General features: G+C 49.7%; 1 protein-coding gene across 3 annotated transcripts in view; it reads left to right on the top strand.

Annotated features, from left to right (window-relative positions):
- DAAM1 (dishevelled associated activator of morphogenesis 1) overlaps positions 1–20,135 on the top strand; it is a 117,475-nt gene that overhangs the window by 68,821 nt on the left and 28,519 nt on the right. For all 3 annotated transcript variants that reach the window (XM_062577405.1, XM_062577404.1, XM_062577406.1), the window contains exons 4-11: positions 11,932–12,003; positions 14,543–14,637; positions 16,418–16,751; positions 17,298–17,408; positions 17,524–17,627; positions 18,248–18,314; positions 19,169–19,286; positions 19,696–19,834. In XM_062577405.1, coding sequence (XP_062433389.1) covers positions 11,932–12,003; positions 14,543–14,637; positions 16,418–16,751; positions 17,298–17,408; positions 17,524–17,627; positions 18,248–18,314; positions 19,169–19,286; positions 19,696–19,834 — 1,040 coding nt within the window. The remainder of the gene's footprint in view (positions 1–11,931; positions 12,004–14,542; positions 14,638–16,417; positions 16,752–17,297; positions 17,409–17,523; positions 17,628–18,247; positions 18,315–19,168; positions 19,287–19,695; positions 19,835–20,135) is intronic.

Here is a 20,135-nt window from a genome sequence, read left to right as displayed (position 1 = left end):
TACTGTGTGAGAGCCTGCTTTTGTCCTGGCCCACAGAAACAGCATTGCAACGAGAAACGCTGTGCAACTGCTACGTGAAGTTGGCCAAAGCCCGGAGCAGCGTGGTGCGATCTCAGAGCTGACCCTGCTTGGAGCAGGAGGTGGGATGGAGACGTCCTGAGCTCTCTTCCCACTTCAATTATCCTGTGATGCTGTGGGGTCTAGACACATAAAACGCGCCTTGTGATGGAGCCTTGCTCGACAGTGACCGAAGCAGGAAGTGAAGTCCTCGTTAAGTACAGGAGCTGTGCAGCACTGATCAGGGGAGAGATTTAAGATTATTGGAGAGACCTTTGAAGTTGTCAGCCCCCCTCTAGGGCTATAATAAAATAAGGAAACAAGAAAGATGATGACTTGTTTTATACTTCATCCAAAAGTACTTTATTTTCTGCTGGTCTCACTCTTCAGGAAGGGATATTACTGTGAAGTGTGGGGAGGAAGCAGGAGGATTCCCGGTTTAAAGTTTCCTTGGCTGGGAGTTCGGGCTGGAGGGAATGGGCTTACTTCCGTGGAAGGGAGGGTGACTCAGGATGGCCTTTCTCAAGCTGAGTCCGAGTTCCAGAGTAAGTTAATAAATAACACGTTATGCTTATTCAGCAGCACCTCTTAATGGCAGGAGGTTTGGCTCTTGCCAGCTGACGTAGGTAGCTTCAAGTTATAGGTGGAACTCTCTGGGTGATTTTTACAATCCTCAAAATACAGGGGGATATGGTGGTATTCAGGCAGACGCTCATCATAAATAACCCTGTGGAATGGATCGGTAGCTAAGATCAGCTTAAGCAAATACAGAGTCTGACTCTCTCCCCCCCCACACCCCTTTTTGTTAAGCTGAACCCTCTGCTTGCATGGAACATTTGTAAAATCAGAGCAGAAGCGGTGCAGGGATGAAAAAACGACCTGCAGAGATGACAGATGATGTTGCATTCTTTAAGATCACGTTGGAAACCTGCTAGCCTAGCTAATGCTGGGGTGCGTATCTCTGTTCCATATTATATCCCTGTGCAAGCAAAACTTAGCTTTCCATCTGAAATTTTCTCAGGCATAGGATATAAATCTGGGCTTCTTTGTGTTGTGAGAAGGCAGCAATGGTGTGTTTGTGGGGCAAATGGAGGAAAAAAAAGTGATAAATAGGGAAGTGAGTGATGATTCTGAAATGATATTATTTTTCCCAGCCAGATGGCCTCTTTCCTGTCTAACTGTGCCTTCCACCATCTCTCTCCAGAGATCTTCGCTTTCCAGCTCCCTGCTCTGCTTGCACCTTTGTCCTGTGGCTCTTTCATGGGCCTTTCCTTCACGTAAAAACACTTTCTTTTTTTTTTTTCCTTTTTTTTTTTTTTTTTTTTTTTTTTTTGCTGCTCTATCTGAACTAAGAGCAAAAACTGACAGGGATGACATACAAGGGGAAGAGGAAAAAATAGTCTGGCAGTTTGCCCTTCCCAGTCATCTGGGTTGAATGAGGAGTGCTTCACGGCCTCTTTGCGGATCCCGAATGTACCTGCAGTTGTTGCAACAGCAGGTTGAAATATCATGTCAGATATAATTTTCTCTGGCTGACATTTTTACTCTTTTCACTGAATAGGAAAGAAAACAGGCTGTTTGCATGGCTGGGGGTAGTTTTCAAAAGGAAATGTTTTTAGTTTTTATCTTTAAAGGTAATTCCCTTTTTAGTTCCAATCACAACACACTTTTGTTTCAGCAAGGTTTTTCTCAGCCTCCAGCCAAAAATTGCATCTGTTCGCAATCTTTGGGGATTTTAGACTGAGGCTTTTTAAACAATGAGCCATCTGACTATGAGAGGCATCTGGTCATGCTATAGTTGCTTATTGTTAGCATAATTTTTAAACCCTGGGAAAAGTGTATGAGTGCATGTGTGTTTGTAGAGGAGAGGTGTAGGACGTGTGAGCGTAAGAAAAAACGGACTAGTCCGTGCTGTAGTGGGATGGTTTGGACCCTGAGATCTCAACGGAGGGAGAATCCTGTTAAATTACAGCCCTCCTCAGCAACTGGAGATGCTGCTAGCAGGATCGCTTCACGAGGGTTTGGCAGAGCGCGGGGAACTCTCATTAGTTGCGTTTATTTTTTGTTCTGTGGATACCTCTGCAAGCCCAGTGGCTGGAGGGAAGAGAGATGTCCCAAGGGCTACGATGGGCCAAAACATCTGCCAGCGTTAACCTGGCAAAAACTCATCCGTGCCCGTGGACCTGTGCTAGCTTTCAACCTCCTGCGGAGCCTGCAAAGCTGTCAGTTTGAAAAATCATCTATGCTGCTGCCTGCTGCAGTTTTTAACCTTATAAACAACATCCAAGTTGATTATCCCTGAAAGCCTGGGGGCAGGGAGGGTGGGAGAAAATAGTGCTCCTGGGGAGTTTTGAGTTTGCAGAAGCTCAGTGGACTGCGAGTTTCCATGAGTTTTGCCTTGTGGTGCTTTTACAGAGCAACAAGGAGAGGCGAGGAATACTGTGCAAAGTTAAAATGTAATCGGGAAGCCGCACACACAAAAAAAAAGAAAAAACAGGATAGGAGCTCAGTGGCAAGTATATGAAAATGACTGAACTGTTTAATCCCATCAGTTTGCTGGTGTGTGTCTTTTGGGGGGCATCTCTCACCGTTGGCTCATTGAGTTTCAGGGCAACCTTGGAGGATAATTCACCTTGGTTGCTGCCAAGCTTTGGGATATCATCATGAAGGAGTGCAAGGGTAGGTGCATCCTGGTTTAGTTTCTATTTTTGCAGCAGAAGTACAATTTCTAGAAGAAAGGGGATTTAACGGTGTTAGGTGTAGCTCATGCTTGGTTCTCTATGGAGAGTGAAGGCCATCCTGATTATCCCAGACACCACAGCAGGTGCTGATGTCTGTCTAGTTCTTGTCTCCCCTCGAGAGAGTTTCTTTTTAAACATTTAATATAACTCTCTTGCTTTAGGTTTGAAGTTCTCTTGGTCCAATTCAGCCTTGCAGGTTGTCCCAAGAGAGAGGTAAACCATCAAAGTTCTGGCATGGTCACTTAATGGCTCTCATGTGTTTGCTTGGAGTTGGCTATTGCAAGCTGGTCTTTTCTTTCTGGCCTTCTGACTTGGTTTCGCCCTGCAAAAGAGACCTTATGGACTTAACCCAGTGTATTCAGACATCAAATGTTTGGGTAACCAGGCCAACCATACTCCAGGGCGCAATTATCCCAAAACAACTCCAGATCCATCACCGCCACCACGGGCTGCAGGCGCTGTGCTTGCGAGAAGGAGGTCATTGGATCAGACGGAGACATCATCTGAAAGCAATGCTCTGTGTCATGTTGGGGCTGCATGTCTGAAAAGCATTGCCAGAAGTTTGATTTGGAAGCAAAGTGGCTGCAACAAAACTCAGAGGAACTTAATGGATGTCTTTTTCCCCGCTGTGGTGGGAGCTTGCTGGGAGTAGGAGAGTGTATTGCTCCCTCCGGCTGCGTTTCTGGTGATCAGCGAGGCTGGAGCTCATGTAGATGAACTGTTGCTAATTCAGGTGTGGATACCTTAACTGTAAGCAAACTCATCTGAAACTGGTCTGCAAATTGCTTTCATATTGCTGCTGCTCTTCTGTGCTGCTGTCCCGTGCTTACAGGAAGGTCCCTGGGAAGAGCTGAGGGAGAGAGCACCCGCAAGAGGAACAGTTCAGGCAGTGTGAACCAGAATCCTCTAAATTACGTGGTGGATGACACTCGAGATGGATTGGCAAGCAGGCTGTGGCTGCGTTAGGTTTGTCACCAAGGCACAGCAGTGCTGGGTAGCTTCATATCTCCTGGAGAGGAGCCCTGGGTTGTCCAGCGGGAAGGATACGCAGCTCTTCTGCAGGGACTTGCTGGAGAACTGTCCTCTTCAGTTGGCTGTGGTGGGATCGGAGTTCGTTAGGATAACGAAGGGTGGATTAGGGGAGACATGAACAAATTACCCGGTGATGATGGGCGTAAAGTACAGGATCACGACTGCATTGCTCCAGCAAAAGCGATAGCTCCAGTTTGTGTTTCCTCTGCTACGTAGCCCACTACCAAGCCGGGGTGCGCCTGCCAGAGCTGGCATGCTGGTGACCTTTGCTTGGAAAAACTGGTGTTGATGAAGCATCTTGTATCTGTGCTGCTTTCCCTGAGGCACCCAAAGCCGACGGAAGGGACCGAGCTCGTTAATCAGGCTTATGCCGCCGCAGCGCTTCCCCGCGACGCCCGTGGTGGTGCGAAACCTCCCGACCGCGGTATCCATCAATACTGCGCACGCAGCGAGCGGACAGCTGGAGGGCCGGGGCTGGGAGAGGGCGGAAAGAGGGCACAGTGGCGCTGGGGCTCGCTTGGATCGGAGCTGATTCGGTTTGTATTTTTTGCCAGGTCACTGGAAGCAAAAAAAGTGGTTGCGGAGGGAGCGGGTGGGAAATGAAGGGGGCGAAGGGGAGGAGAAGGAGCGGCGTTGGCTGGATAGCTTTGGCCTTTGCTGATTTTTGCAACAAAAGCCGGTGTGTGACAGCTCATCGGGGCTGTTTCCCGGAACACGGAGAGTGATTTTGATGCAAATGTTACAAATGAAAAGGGATATCGGTCTTTGCAGTGTATAATTACAGTAAGCCGCTGCTAGTGACTGCCTCTAAAATAGTAGCTCGTAGTAAACCACAGCATGACATCGGGCTGTCAGTCCTGGATTCGGATCAGCCCTCGTTTCTGCATTTTTTAAGAAAAAAGACTAGACAAAGCAAAGACCTAAGTCATCATTTACTGTTTGCTGGTGAAGGTGCTCTGCAAATCTCCTTTGCATTAACCAGCTCAGCAGAAAAGGATCCTATTCCAGGGCTGGAGCGGGGAGGGAGAAGGAGGGGGCAAAGCACCCTCCCTTCACCAGCTCGTGCTGCAAAAATTCGAGGCTCAGCTCCCTGCGTGCGGATGGGCGCTGGGAAAATTTCCTGCCGGCTCTCCCCATTAAACGATGCACGGAGAGAGGATCCTCCCTCATCCTGGTTGGGAGCGGAGGCTCATGACTCACTTCCCTCCCGGCTCTCCTTTTTGTTACGGGGGCTTCTATATTGCTACCAAATCCTGCTGAAGGACGCTTGTCGGTGTGCTGTAGGCCATTAGCCTCGGTAATTACTGCGAAGCAACGACCTGCAGTGAGGCCGAGGAAGCCGGTACCCTGATCTTTGGCTGCTTTATTGTGCCTCCCTCCTTTGCATGGGAAGTTGCTTTGCAGCGAGGCTGCCCGGCCGCTCCTGTGACTTAATGAGGTTCTGCCGCACTTAATTGCGACCGCTCTTCAGACCGGGGGGTTGAGGGAGGAAATGCAAGAGCCCGAGGGAGCTGAGCAAAGGGAAGTATTTATAATTCAGCACGTTAATTATAAATGAGCAGTTTAGCCAATTTTGTTGTTCGGCCTCCCCCTCCCGGCCCCTCCTCCGGAGACCTTTTTTGCTCCACTGCTTCCTTTCAGGCCTCTACAAACAGCAGTTCCCTCTCTCCCGGCAATACCCCACCTCGCGCCGGGATGCAGGTGTTTGTGTCCGTGTGTCCGTACCGGAAGGCTCTCCGACACGGGGCAGACGCTGCCCCGGCCCCGGCGGGAGCCGAGCCCCAGGTGCAGCGGGTCGAGCTGTCCCAGCTGAAGTGACCACACTGCCCGACTTCATTTCCACCTCATTTCTCACCAGCCCGCCGTAGGTCTTGGGTCAGGAACCGGCGACACAGGAGGGATGCAGGAGACGTTTGCTGCTGGTCATAGCTGCTCAGCTCTTGGTGCCGAGCCCCGTGGTGAGAGGCAGCTGGGGGATCTCATAACACTTCCCAGGGCTTGGTATCTCCGCTGGGAGCCATGGCTGGAGAAGGATGCTACCTGTAAGAGGTGGTTATGATCCTGGGGTGGTGAGAAGACCTCCAGTGATGTCTTTTCCTTTCCTTGGATGATGCTGGCAGATGGGTCAAGCGGAGGGTAATGACTCGCTGCTGTTGGGCAGCAGAGAGGTCCTGTTAATGCGGGATGGGCACCATGGAGGTGGCAGTGGCCTGGGACCACAGGACCATGGCGAGAAGCGAGAGGCGAGGACGTGCTCAGGGCAGCCCCTAACAGGGGATAACATCGGGGCGGGGGGGAGGTCTCATGGCACTCAAAAAATCTTTGTCCGTAGCCTTAATAGGCCTTATCTGGTGCTTTCACGTGCTGGAAATCAGAATTGTGGCAGAGCCTAGGACCGGCTCCTAGCCTCCGACAGGATGGGTTGGCAGATGTACACCGGCACCCCAGGGACTTGCAACTTCCCCTTCCTCCTTTTTAATTGCCTTTGCCATCCGTACGTGCTATCTCGCCTTCATGGTGCGTGTAGACGGTACGCTGTATCTGGTGGTGTGTACCAGCGGAGGGGTGTGCGCACACTCACCCCGAGCATCTGGTAGCAGCTGTGTCAGGGCTGCTAAGCCGGGTGGGATTTTGGCCCGCTGCGGTCTGACAGTCGCACTCTTAACACCAGCTTGTGCTTCTCTTTTGAATAGTAATTTGAATGGCTTTTGCACATGCTAACAGCTTTGAGCATCCTGTGGAACTGCCTGGACACTTGGCATTGAGGGCTCCGTCATTGGGGGCGTACGCATGGAGCCGTGCGTCTCCACGAGCCACCTCAGGTGCCACCCAGCACCATCAGTAGGTGGCACAGAAGAGGGGTGGCACGGGACAGCACGGCATCTTGGCAGTGGTCAGCTGTTTGCAGTTGGCCCGGATCCCGCTCCCGTCCTCACTCTTGGTGACACTTATGATCCTACCTGGGCTAAACTGAAAACTCTAAAAAAGAGCTGCTGAAATGATTTATGTTTCCTGGGAAAACAAATAGTTTTCAGAATATTATGGTTCACGTTTCCTAGCCTTTTCAAGACAAGCAGAAAGGTATTCCTTCAGCCCTGTGAGCAGTTGCTGTGTAATTTGTGCCTTTCCATTAGACTCATAAATATAAATTACACCCTGGTTTTTGACCAGTGGCTGATCAGCCCCCAAACACTTTTTCTGTGACTCTGAGCAGCTGCAGAGTGCGAGGCAGGATTACAACGTCTTCCCGACAACCTGAATGGCTTTCTGCAGGCTGCGCGTGAGAGCGGACACGCTTGTTGCCGGGATTACCGCTGGCCTAGCAGGTGTTTCTTTGCAAAATCCTGTGGTGGGAAGCTCTGAGCGACCATACAGCTAGCCACAAAAAGCACGCTGGCTCCCTGCGATTGCAGGGTGCTTTCCTAGCGCCTGGACAGTGGTTTTGCTTTGTAGCAGGCCGCACCTTTTCCTTGCTTGGTCCAGTTCATGCTGGAAGCGCTGCGTTCCTGCGAGAGGGTAAGAAAACCGTTTAGCCATTTGCAGAACTGCCCGTTTCATTCTCGCCCCGTTTGAAGCAGCCTCTGTAGGACTGTTCCCCTTGACGGTGCCACCAGGCTGAGTGTAAACCCCCCTGCTGCTCGGTGAGTCCGTGTTGGGCGCCCGTTTGCTCAGAGCCAAGGTCAGGACACTTTTTACACCATCATTAGACGTCCAGGTGGCCTGGCTGGAGATGACGGCTAACACGTGACATGCCGAGCGCTGGCAGCCGGCTCTGCCGGGGAGCATCCCCGTCACAGCCACCGAGCTGGGCTGCTCATGGGGCTGTAGGCTGGTAGCCAGGAGGGCAGGTGGCCAAGAGAGCACCAAGAGCGGTGCTCTCGGTGATGCTGCGTGCTTGCAGCTCTCAGCAGGTGGGTGCTGGCAGCCCCTCTCCCTGCGGCAGCACGGCTGTTCCCAGCGCCCCGTGGCAACGAGCAAAGCTCCCAGGCTCCCCCGTAAGGTGTTAGGTTTCCCCGACTGTTGTGGGAACCTTTGTTTTCCTGCAGAGATCGTTTCAAGCAGCCAAACTGGATTTTGGCAGATGATTGTCCTAGCTACGTAGTCACGAACGTGGCCAAAAATGTAGTGGGGATTGGCCGCCTGGAGGACCCGGGGATTATTTGAAGATGATTACTTCATTGAGGCCGTTTGCCAAGGCCGGCTGTCTCCCACAAGAGGGCTTGGGTCCCCACCTCGGCCCCTCCATCTTCTTGCCTTCACTTGAGGTGAGTTTTTGGAAGAGGGGAAAGCAGAGAGAAGCCAGCGCAACCTATTTTTCCTGCCTGGAAAAAGGTCAGAGGCAACATGGTAGTTGGAGTGGGACTGCAGAGACATGGGTCCCTGGGTGAATAGCTCTCCCTGCGGACTTGCAAGTGTTCTTGTGCCCCGTAACACCCCCTACTCTGCCTGTAATCTGCTTGCACTACACAAACAGAAAATAGGTCTTCGTTACCATCACTGCTCTGCAAAACCACCTCCAAAGCTGTACTCTGCATGCTTCTCACTCCCCTTCAAACATGGTGCTACAAACCCAGCTGGCAGATGAGCGTTTCTCCTTTTCCAAGCCGCATTTGGACAAGGTGAGGCCGGTTCTCCCTTCCACGGAGATGGGCAAGAGGCTGCACTGTGCTGGTTTTACCCTGGTCTCTGCAGACTGCGGCTGTTTTCTCTCCCCAGGAGTCAATAGCTGTGAGCTGCGGTGACTGGCAACGCGTGTTTTGGGTATTTCTGGGCTTTCGGAGCCAGGATAAACTTATTGGTAGAGCATGAATATTAATGACTCTCCCAGCTGTACAGAGGCAGGCAGTGGGACCTCCTTGAGGTTTATTAGGTTTGGCACTAGCATGGGTCGGACACATTTTTTGTTGTTGTTCTAACATCTCAGAAAAATTCTCGTTCTCTATTTATTCCCATTTGGGTAAAAAAATGTCGAGGGAAGGTGAATCAAGTGTTTCATTCAAAACTTTGGTTCTTGGCGGGAGAAGGAAGGGAGAACAGCCCAAACTAATAAAGCGGAGGGCAAGGAGGTCTAAATACAGTGTTCCTGCTCAAGAAAGTTATTTCATTGCTTTAAACTTGACCAGATTTACAGAAGATAAAAAAAAAAAAAAAAGAATCTGAGGCTTGCGGATGTGTGTCTGTCAGTGGGCAGCCTGTCCGAGGGGAGAATTTCCTTACCGCCGACATGCGCAACCAGCACGAAGAGCTCGCCTGGCGTGAGCTAGTTACTGCCAGGCCAGATCGCATCCGTCAGGAAGAGCGGCAAGCGGCTCTGCGTGGCTGCAGATAGCTGCGAGGATGGACAGATAGCTTATCTTGGCCCACTGCATGTTCAGGAGATGCCTGACCGGGCGCCGGATCCCTTGTTCCTTGTGAACTTCCCTTCTCCCCATCCCAGAGTCACACAGAAGGAAGGATTAGGTCCACGGGGAAGGGCTGGGCTGCTGATGGGGAATTGGTGTAGGCGTCCTACAGGAAAGACCTCAGAAGAGGTGACACTGCAGTCTTGCAGGGGCAAGTGGAGCCAACATATTGCCCATCAGTGCTGCGGGGGTGATACAGCAATGGCGTTTGGCCTGTTGGTTAATAAGCACCAACCAGTAGAAGTTGGAAGTTGCTAGAAAAGTTTATGACCAAAAGAGAAATTTGTCTAGGCAGCCTTTTTAGAGAAGATGATGTGGCAGTTCAGCACTGTGGGGTAGAGCCAATGCTAGTCCAGGGCTTTTTGCATGATGAGAGCCAAAATACCTAAAAAAAAAAATAAAAATCCAACCAAACAAAAAAAAACAGACGGAAAAAAAAAAAAAAAAAAACAGGATGAGTTCTGGGATGCTCTGGAAGGCATAGCCTGAAGGGGTTTCCATTGCTGTGAGAGGGAGAGTGATGCTTGGTTGTGTATGATTAGCTGCTCTTAAAAGGTTTGTGCATATCGATGGGAGGAAAATGCATTTACTGTTATCACTGGCTCCATTTTCTCATCTCTGCAAGCTGGAGACTGTGGTGTTTGGATGAACAAACCCTTCCCATTTGCACCTCTTGAACCACAACACGGTTTGGATTCTAGTCCTTTGAACTGATGAAGTCAGCTGGACTGTTGCATTCTTACACATGGACGTGGGAGCAGAAGAATAGGTTTTCCATCTCCTGCCCTTGCAGGAAATTGCAAAGTAGAATACCATTTTCAAGCATCTCAAGCTCTACCTTAAAGTTAGAGAGGTGTTGCTTCTAGTGGTTCAAGTTGAACCAGATTTATTTTCTATCTGCCACCCCCACGCAGGTTTGGAGGGCTGGCATCTCTGCTCTAAGCCTTGACATCCCTCTGTATCTAATGAGCTCACCTTTTTTTGGGTGATGGTGATGATCTGCCATCCCGATCTAAGTAAAGTCTGCAGTCCAGGCTGCCCTCGTGCTGCTGATTTTTCTAGTCTCATAAGATCTGTGTCTGGCAAGATAAGCGTCTGGGAAGTGCTAAGCATCCTGCTTTCCCGAGGCTACGGGGAATCAGGGCAATAATGTGCAGCAAATCATACTGTGAATTTTGAAGGTGGTTAATGAGGGAAGATGAGTTATTCCTACCGAAAGCTGCCACTTCAGCTGCCTCCAGGCCACAAGTTTCTGGATGGCAGGGTCAAATCCGTCTATAATGTCTCCATGTGGGAGTAGATGCCTGCTCCAGAAAATCATAGTGCAGCCTGGATCCTCTGAAAAGCCTCCCTCCGAATGAACGCTACTATTCAATGTCTGTATTTTGTGTAAAATCAGTTGATTCTCCAGCCCAGGCCTTTGGGTTGACATTTCCGATGTGAATCTATTTCCTCTCTTGGGTATAAATAGCCCAGCCAGAGAGGGAAAATACTGCGGGGGAGAAGGGTTGGTCTTGAAGCACAGAAATAGGTTTGAGCTTGACAGTGAATAAGTTAGTTATATTCCCCTCAGATCTGCCCACTTGCTCTAGGCAGTCCCTGGGGACACGCAGCATTATTTATCGGAGCAGGGCTCCGTCTGGCAGCCCAGCCCTGAGCGAGGAGGGGAGGGTGCCCCAGGGACAGCACCTCGTCTGCTGAAACCAGGGCTTGGAGGGAATAGCTGCACCCTCTCCATTTCCAGGGCAGAGAGACCTTTCTTCCTTTGAGGGATATCTTTCTTCATGTCCTTAGAGGAAAGCCTCAGTGAGCTTTCAGCCACAGGTTGAGATTTTGTCTAAAAGAGATAACAAGGAGGTTGTACAAGGAAGATGTTTCTAAACATGTGCACAGCTCTTGCATCCTTCCTCACACATTTCCAGTGCAAGGTACTGACAGGAGCTTACTCTTTTTTCAAGGTCCTCAAAGGTCTTTTGGTCACGCAAGAATAGGGTAGAACCTGAAACCCCTCATGGGTCCCACCAACAGCAGAGTATTGCAGACCCAGGATAACCACTGAGGCTCTGCATCCTTTGATCCCATAGATAACTAGCCCAAAAGGAGACATCCTTTAACGTGGGATATTAGCATGTGCATTTTCCTTCCTACTAAATAATACTAAGTATTAATGAAAACCCCAGGGGTTTTGTCTGTTATGTCTAGGGACTTTTGTAGGATGTTGTTAAGTCGTGGGCCTGCTCCAAGAGTAGAGCCTAGTTGATGTCATGTTTATTCAGTCTTCATTGCTTGTCACAGACATTTTTTCTCCCAAAGCACACTCTTCAACGCTATACTGCCAAACACTTAAGGACAATGCAAAGTCAGCGCAAGAAAAGTCTATGTGTAAAATATCAGTATTGTTTCTCCAAAACCAATAACTACAAGACTGATGCAGAATAATTGGGACAGAGTTTAGCTGCAAGCAGATGGTAGAGTGTATATTGTATATAAAATATATTAGTTCAATAAGTCAGACAGTGTTCCCATATCTGCAGCAGCCGCAGGTGAGTTCAGGATGTAGAAAATTGAGCTTACATTGATATAAATGCAACAGCAAGTGGGGTCTTCCTAGATGGTTGTTTGTGAACAGCAGGGGATGTTAATGCTATTTCTTCTAATCTGCTGTCTTTGTTTTGCTTTTTTTTTCCCTCTCCCTCCAGGACCAGGAAGAAAATAAAGGAGCCACCAGCTGGCCAGAGTTTTATATTGATCAGCTGAATTCAATGGCTGCTGTAAGTATTTCTAGCACGACATGGGGCTTGCGAAAACCATCATGCTGTAGCTACAATAGTGTCATGTAGTAGTTTTCAGTCTTTCCAATTAAGGTGCCTGCAATACTTCACAGTTTGTCCCAGCAATTCAGCCACCACCGACTGAAGTGAGGTGAAATGTAGGGAGAAGCAATGTCGTTCATTAGGCCAACAGATGCGGCTGGGAAAAGGGAAAAAAAAAATGCTTGAAGGCGCGTGAGCCTTTCCTCTCACCCCAAGCTGCAAGCCTGCTAGACTAACGGCAAACAGTGATTTTCAGCCTAAAGCTGGTTTTTAGGGAACCTGTTAGATGGTTAAATGGCAGTTAGGTACCGCGCACCTGCGATCGCTTTGAAGCGGGTAGCGCTCGTGCTTTTTCAGCACCTACTGTCGCAGCGAAAGTTGGCTCCCTGCTAGCACCTTGTTACCGTGATGCCCTTCTGCGTCGTGCAGCCGCGGCAAAGAAATGGCTCTGTGTGTTGCCCGCTCTTCAAGGACCGCAGGCCTCGCAGTCTGCCGTGGCTCCAGCGCACCCCACTGACCTGCAGGCGTGTTTAGATGTATTTTTACGAAACGCTTTCTTGTCGTTGTGCTGGGCAGGACGAAAATAGTGCTATGATCCGTACCCTGAGAACAAGCACGCTGCAGAAGGGAACGCGGCTCAAACGCGAATACCTGGAGACCCTACTGCTTTGGTTTAATAGGTGCTTCCCAAGCGGTGGGCTGCATGGCTTTTTTGAAGCCATACATTTTGGCCGTGAGGTCAATAGGAGCTGTCACAGGGCCCAGAACAGGGGATGGGGAGGTGGGACGTGTGGGAGAGCCTGGGATCGAGGCGAGGAGGAGGAGAAGGGGGTTACGAGTGAGAAGGGAGCTCCTGTCCTGGAAAGCTGGGACGGAGGAAGCCGAGAGCCGGAGCGGAGCCTGCGTCACAGCTCGTCGAGCGCCTGGAGGTTGGCCTTGATCTTGTGGCCGCCCTGATATGCTGCCAAAGAGCAGCACAGTTAAATGCAGGGGTCAGCACAGCTCTTCACATACGCTGGCACCGCGGCCATCAGGTGCTGCAAGAAGCAGCCGGGGCATTGCTGCAGCCGCCCGGCACAGCTTCGCAGCCGCTCCGGCCCTGGGAACGTCCTCTGAAAGTGCTTGGAGGTTTTTAGCACTCCTAAGAGCTCCCCAGTACCCGAGGAACCTGTGCAGGGAAGCACGCCTCAGCCAGGCAGTTTACTGTGGGATACTGTGATTTGTTTATTTATCTCTTCTTTTTACGTAGTTTATTTCCTGGAGTGTTGGGTTATAGGGGATATGCCAGGATTTACATCCTGGCCCCCATGAGCTCCGCTGTTCCTCTCCTGAGTTGCAGGTTTTCCGTCTCGTTTCTCTGAGCCCAGTGGTTGGGGGGGGATAGTCTTGAGCATCCTCCATCCCAGGCTTCTCTGGATGAGCTGTAGATCAGCAGTTTGGGATGACTCCATTTCTGCCTGTAGGGCGTTAACTCTGGAACTTACTGATCACTTTTGTGACAACACTAAGTCTGCGCTCTTGAGGTGATGATCCAGCTCTCGTGTTTGTCCCAGCGCTGGTTGACAGGGGTTGCTGAAGTGATGAGTTGGCCTCACCTATTTCTGGGGAGAAGAGAGCAAGCCACATCCCTTCTCCGCTGGTAAACACCAGCAGCATCCATTGCCCTAGCCATACCATGTTATCCCGTTCAAGCCCCTGGCATTTCCATCGTGCAGAAGGGACGTGGTATGAGCGGACTTGCTCACCCGTCCTCCTGGGTACCGCTACAGCGATAGCCGACTGTTTGCATTGCCCACCGGCACGTTGCTTAGGCACAAGCAAAGACAATCCCGGAAAGGACCTACGCAGCAGAAATACCACCTGGTTTTGGTGTTTACCGCTGCTTGGGATCTCACTGATGCGCGTTCCCTGCTGTTTTGAAACAAAACCTTGGTGTGTGGGGAAGGAACAAGCTGGTAAGCGACGCTGTTCGGCAGCACGGAGCTGATGTGGTTCGCGCTGTCGCTGCTGCGTGATGCCTCTAATGCTTGCAGCTAACGGTAGCGTGCAAGGGAGAGGCTTAATTTCACATGGGCTGGGGAGTTCTCCGTGTGCCTGGTTACCCCGGTGCATTCGTCCCTGCTGTCACCAGTTCAGGCAGTCTCTGGGCACACTGCAGGATATTGGGGGTTTTTCCTCAGTGCCCCATTTCCTGGCATCCTGCGACTTGAACAAAGATCTCGGCTTTCAATTTTAAGAGTTGGTTTAAGGTCCCAGTTGCCGAGGGAAACTCAAAATCCCCATTCATGCATCACACAGCAAATAAAACAGCATTTTTCTTTCAGTTGCCCATAACCTCCTGGCTTTTTTGCCTTATTCCCGTGCTGACTGTGGTGATACCTGCTGAATGAACTCTTTGGTTCCCGGGAGCAAACCCAGCGTTGCCTTTCCTCTCCCGTCTGTGCATTTGCTTTGCAGGGAAACCTTGTCTCTCTAATCTACCTTTCTCCATTTGCAGAGGAAATCGTTGATTGCTTTGGAAAAAGAAGACGAGGAGGAGAGAAATAAAACAATAGAAAGTTTGAAGACTGCACTGAGGACGAAACCAATGAGGCAATTCTCTTCCGTTTCCTTACTTTATTGCCGTTGTCGTGCCTTTCGATTTGTGCTCTCTGACAAAGGGTTTTTTTAAATAGAAATATAAATGAGGAGCATTAGGCCTGCTGAGGATGAGAAGTTAGGAGGCGAGGACCCTGGAATGGCACTCGCTGCTTTGATTCAACTATTCTCTCTTACTGTTTTTTTTTTTTTTGTTTTTTTGCTTTTGCTTTTCCTCTGTCTTTTTAATAGATGAGAACCACCAGGAGCTTCACATCTGTTGAGGGAAATCAGGCAACATTTTTTTTTCCAAATTTACTTCAGTTCTAATTGGAACAAAATGTAAAAATTCCTTCCGCATTGAATTTTTCCAAAAAATTCAGTCTTTGTTGGTCAACCAAGCCCTTTGTTTTGACTTCAACTTCTTTTGCATTTTTAATGGAATAAAATCATATGAATCTTCAGGCTTTTGTGAAATGCAGAGAATATTGCTAGGAGGCTTTGATGGGGAAGACAAAGAAAGGATGGAAGTCTTTCTAAATGCCTTTATTTTTTCCTGGCATTTCTTTGGAGCCTGCATGTGCGTGTCTGCAAAATCTTTAAGATGTTTCAGGTTGACATTTTCTGATGGTAAAATGTTCCATTAAAAATGCATGACCTGTTCTGGTTATGGAAGAAACAGCTAGTGTTTGCAGATGAAAATGTTTCCCTTTTGTGATGATTCTGGCGGTGGCACTCTGTAGGAAATTCCCAGGGTCAAGAGTGAGCAGCCCGTTCCCATGAAACCCAGCACCTTGGGCACGCTGCTCCCGGCCGTACCTTTGGAGCAGGGGTAGTACCCAGCCACCGTGCTAGTTTGTGATAAATTTTTCCAAGATCCTGATGTGGTTTAGGTGTCTCTGTCTCCCTGCAGGTCAGTAGGATGCAGGCTTGGAGAAAATGTTACCTATTGGACCTGCTTTGCTCTCGAGGAAATAAACATCATATTTACTGTTCAGTTTGGCTGGAATAAGAGCACATTTAGAAGTTCCATAAAGCAATTTTTACTGAGACTGCAGTTATGCATCAGCCCTGCTTGCTGGAATATTCTTGGCTTATTGGCTTTCTGAGCCAGTGCCTTATGATAAAAGAGAGTACACCCAGCTTGAGTGGTATCCGTCAGGGGGATCCTAGAAGGCACAAACAGTGTGCGGTGCAGGAGAGCGTGTTCTGTCTGCATGGTCTGTTGGATCTGCAGTGGGCACTGTCATGCCTTGGCTGTCTGCTTTCTATTAAGCTTCATTGTAAGTCGTAAAAATCTGAAACCCCTGCTTAAAAAACTGCGAGGTGTGCGTAACAGGAGAGAAGAAAGATGCGAGTGGTGAGCCAGGGAAAGGTAGAAGGGGGTAGAAAGGCTGGTCCCAGGCTGGTCCCAAATGAGTGTGATTTAAGACTCAAATTGGGGGCTGGGAAGGTTTTGCAGCAGTGTTGCTGCGTCGTGGCATCCTCTGCCCTGGGGTCTTGCTGATGGGATGAGTTAGCTGCTCCTCTTCCAGGTGTCATAACTCCAGCCAGCCTGCGTTGTGCAGATGGTGTGTGGATGCCTACGCTGCAGAAACGGGGCCTGAATAAATGGGTAGATTTTTCCACTCTCCTGTCCCTGTGCTCTGAGCCCTAGTAGCCATGCAGGGTATTTGCTATGCAAAGTCCATGGCAGAAAAAAAGTACATAAGACAGTTCTGGGTCTACCAGAACAATCTTTTGTGGGTAGAGGGGGCCTTAGCATGTGGTTTTAAAGCAGCCCTCTTTCTGACAGGTTTGTAACCCGGTTCATCGACCTGGATGGCTTATCGTGTATTCTGAACTTCCTCAAAAGCATGGACTATGAGACAGCAGAGTCTCGAATACATACCTCGCTCATTGGATGTATAAAAGCACTAATGAACAACTCCCTGGGCCGGGCTCATGTCCTGGCCCACTCGGAGAGTATTAATGTAATCGCTCAGAGTCTGAGCACAGAGAATATTAAGACGAAGGTGGCAGTGCTGGAAATCATGGGCGCTGTGTGCCTGGTTCCCGGGGGTCACAAAAAGGTACTGGAGGCTATGCTGCACTACCAGAAATACGCCAGCGAGCGGACTCGGTTTCAGGTAGGTGGGTCTCAGCTTGCTTCTTGCTCTGTTTCTGGACGAATCATCCCCTGGTGCTGGGTGGAGAGGGGCTGATCTACTTGGAACCTCCCTGGAAAGCCCAAATTGCAATTTTTATGCCTTCCTCTTCCTGGATATTTAAATGCGTCTTCTAAATGATTTGTTTTGGCCTTTTCCAGTTTTAGTACTATGATACTGTATCTGATGAGAGCCATGGCTGAGAAAAAAATGTGGAAACAGTTCCTTAAGTCCCCCCATCCCCAGAGCAAGCCTTGGTTTTGCAGGATCCCTAACACTGCTGGTGTGCAAGGCTGCAGTACATCCAGATGGGCTGATGTAGCAGCTTGATGTTAGCAGATGGAGGTGCTGAGATGGGCAGTGTTACAGGCACAAAACCTCATAAGCGGGTTGCTATGGGGGCTGTAGGGGCACTACGAGGAGCTGTTAATGTACATGGAAGCTGGTGGTTTGTGCAGCGTAGAGGGGCTGTTCTTGGAGCACGTGTTGGGAGTTTCAGCCTATTAACTTAAGTCGTGTATTTGGCAGACGCTGATCAATGACTTGGACAAGAGCACGGGGCGGTATCGGGACGAGGTGAACCTCAAGACAGCAATCATGTCCTTCATTAACGCTGTGCTGAGCCAGGGAGCAGGCGTGGTGAGCTGTGGGGCTCTTTGGAGTGGGTGCTGTTTTACTGGTTGTTGGGGTTTTTTTAATACGATTTTAGATAAAAGGCATCTTGCTGTGTTGACTCTATAACTATCCTTTCCAGGAAAGCCTGGATTTCAGACTCCATCTGAGATATGAATTTCTCATGCTGGGAATCCAGCCTGTCATTGATAAACTAAGAGAACATGAAAATTCAACCCTAGACCGGTGAGTAGTGACCAACAGTCTCCTGGTTAGTTGTCCTTCTGTCCTTGCTTTCTGGTTTTAGGATTTGGTGGGTCTACACTGAAGATCTGGCCCCTCTTGAGGAAATTCCTTTTTTGTAGCCAAGGAAAGAAGGAAGAAACCTGCTAAATCCGCACCAAATGCAATGGGAACAGGAGCGACCAACTTGCTTTGGCATCTGCCCTGATTAGATACGCCAGGGGCACCTTGCTCATTATCAAGAGCCAGCATGCACATTGACCAGCTCCATTTACTGCACTCTTAACTCATGGCTGAACCAGGAATGGTGCCCATCCTGGGCCTGGAGGACTTCTGTCAATGCTTCTCCTCCTAGTGCCTGTCTTTTTCCCAAAAGACTCCTTGGAGAGGCTGTAATTACTATGCCCTTTGTGTTTCTGAACTGGTTTCTCAAGCCCACAAGATGAACATGTGGAGCTATTGGAGCTCTAGACCGCAGATGCTGCTGATGTTTCAAGTCCTCTTTTTCTCTAGACTGTTGTCTGCTAGCTGACTGCTTTGGAAGTTCCTCCAGACTGATTGCTTGCAGTTTATTAATCATAGTATTCCTATCTGCTTAAACAGTCTTTTTTCTTTTTCCTCAGGCATTTAGATTTTTTTGAAATGCTTAGAAATGAAGATGAACTGGAATTTGCCAAACGATTTGAACTGGTGAGTATGAACTGGTATGTGATATCGGGATTCCTTTTAAAAGCACCCATGGATAGGGACAAAGTATGGTTGCTTGGATAAAATTTGGCAGATGGAAATCTGTCTCCTGTTCACCTGCTCTGTCCTAGCCACCATCCCACAGCAGTCCAGCCATTTCATCTCTTTTCCTCTGGCTGCAGATCAGTGCTATTTGCTGTCCTCTGGGCTTTGTAGCTCACCTGATTGCGTTTGGGGTGTTTGCCTGTCAGCAGCGTGCTCTCAGGCAGAGGGGATGGCTCGCAGCATTTGGAGTTGAGCCTTGAGAAACTCAGGGGCCATAGTCTGATCATCTACTGTGGTATCTCCATGGAAGGGATACAAGCCGTCAGGTTGTCTTTGCAGGGCTGCCTGACCTGGCCACGTTCAGGTGGCAGAGGGAGAGAGCTGGAGCTGGATTTGGCACCTGTAACGGCTGCCTAATGTGGTATTTCTTTCTCAGTCCATGGCTGATCTAGTCAGGGTCTGTATTGCTTTGGATGCTCGAGCAAGCGCTCAAGGTATCTGCCCTCTGTCTGCCCTGGCTCCCTTGTCCAGGGTCTGGCTGTAACAACACCGCTTTGGTGCGCAGAGGTGCTTCACTAGAGGAGATTCCTCATCAATGCAGAAAGTGCCCAGAAAGGGAGACCCCAGGGCAGGTCCTTCTCTAAAGGTACCTATTGCTGCTGCTGTCTCACATCCCCTGTTTCACTCTGACTCTGAGCTCAGCTGGGCTCAATTCGTTTCCTTGGGCTTATGGCCTCAGTTTGGGGAGGCTGCTGAAAACCCTCAGAAGTCATCGCTTTGGTGGCTTGATCTCACTCTGCTCTTTTCCACAGGTTCACATAGACACCAAAAGTGCAACTCAGATGTTTGAGCTGACGAGGAAGAGGCTGACTCACACGGAAGCATACCCGCACTTTATGTCTATCCTCCACCACTGTCTCCAAATGCCTTGTGAGTAGAGATGCATCGCTCTGCCAGGGTGGGCAAAAGAAACCTGCAACCACCTGGGGCTTTGTAGGCCAGAGCTGTTCCCCAAGGGCAATGGGAAGGTCCTCTCCCCTCTGCACCGGGAGCTGGAGGAAGGCTGCACTTCAACTGGATGAGCTCTCTGCAGACTTCATGCAGCAGAGCCTGCACAGCCTTGCCTGTCCCTCCCCACGGCTCCGGGCTTGCATGGTGCATCCAGATGATGGGCAGCCCAGATCTCCCCTGGCCTTCTCGAAGGGCTCCTGAGCAGGCTGTGGCCTCTCAGTCCTTCTTCTCCATTCCTATGTAGATTTTTTCTCTATGCTTCTACTGCGAGGTGGCACGTGCTGGGAGATGATTCAGTCTCTCAATCTCTCTCCTTCTTCCTGTTTAGATAAAAGAAGCGGCAACACTGTCCAGTACTGGCTATTGCTCGACAGGATTGTACAGCAGATCGTCATACAGAGTGACAAGGGGCAGGACCCCGACGCCACTCCCCTGGAAAACTTCAACATTAAAAACGTCGTCCGAATGTAAGTGCTCGTCCTCCCTCCTTGTAGCCTGCTGCTGAGCGGTGCCGAAATGGGCTGACGTGTCTTCGCTGCCTCCTGCTCAGGGCTGCTTGCAACAGGGGGTAGGCGAGGAGGTTTTGGAGTCACCCCTGGCAGATTTAGATTACGTAGACCCATCCGATGAGTTGTGCGTGTGAATTAAGCTCAACCTCCGTACTGGCAGTGAACCATTTCCTTTGACTGTAACTGTCACTGTTCCTTATTCATCGCTTACTGCTTACACGAGTGATGTTTCTGCTCCGAGGTTGGCCAGGACCCCAGA

This window comes from Rhea pennata, chromosome 5 (genome assembly GCF_028389875.1).
Source record: "Rhea pennata isolate bPtePen1 chromosome 5, bPtePen1.pri, whole genome shotgun sequence".
NCBI classification, from domain to species: Eukaryota; Metazoa; Chordata; class Aves; order Rheiformes; family Rheidae; genus Rhea; species Rhea pennata.
This window is presented reverse-complemented; position numbering and strand designations above follow the sequence as displayed.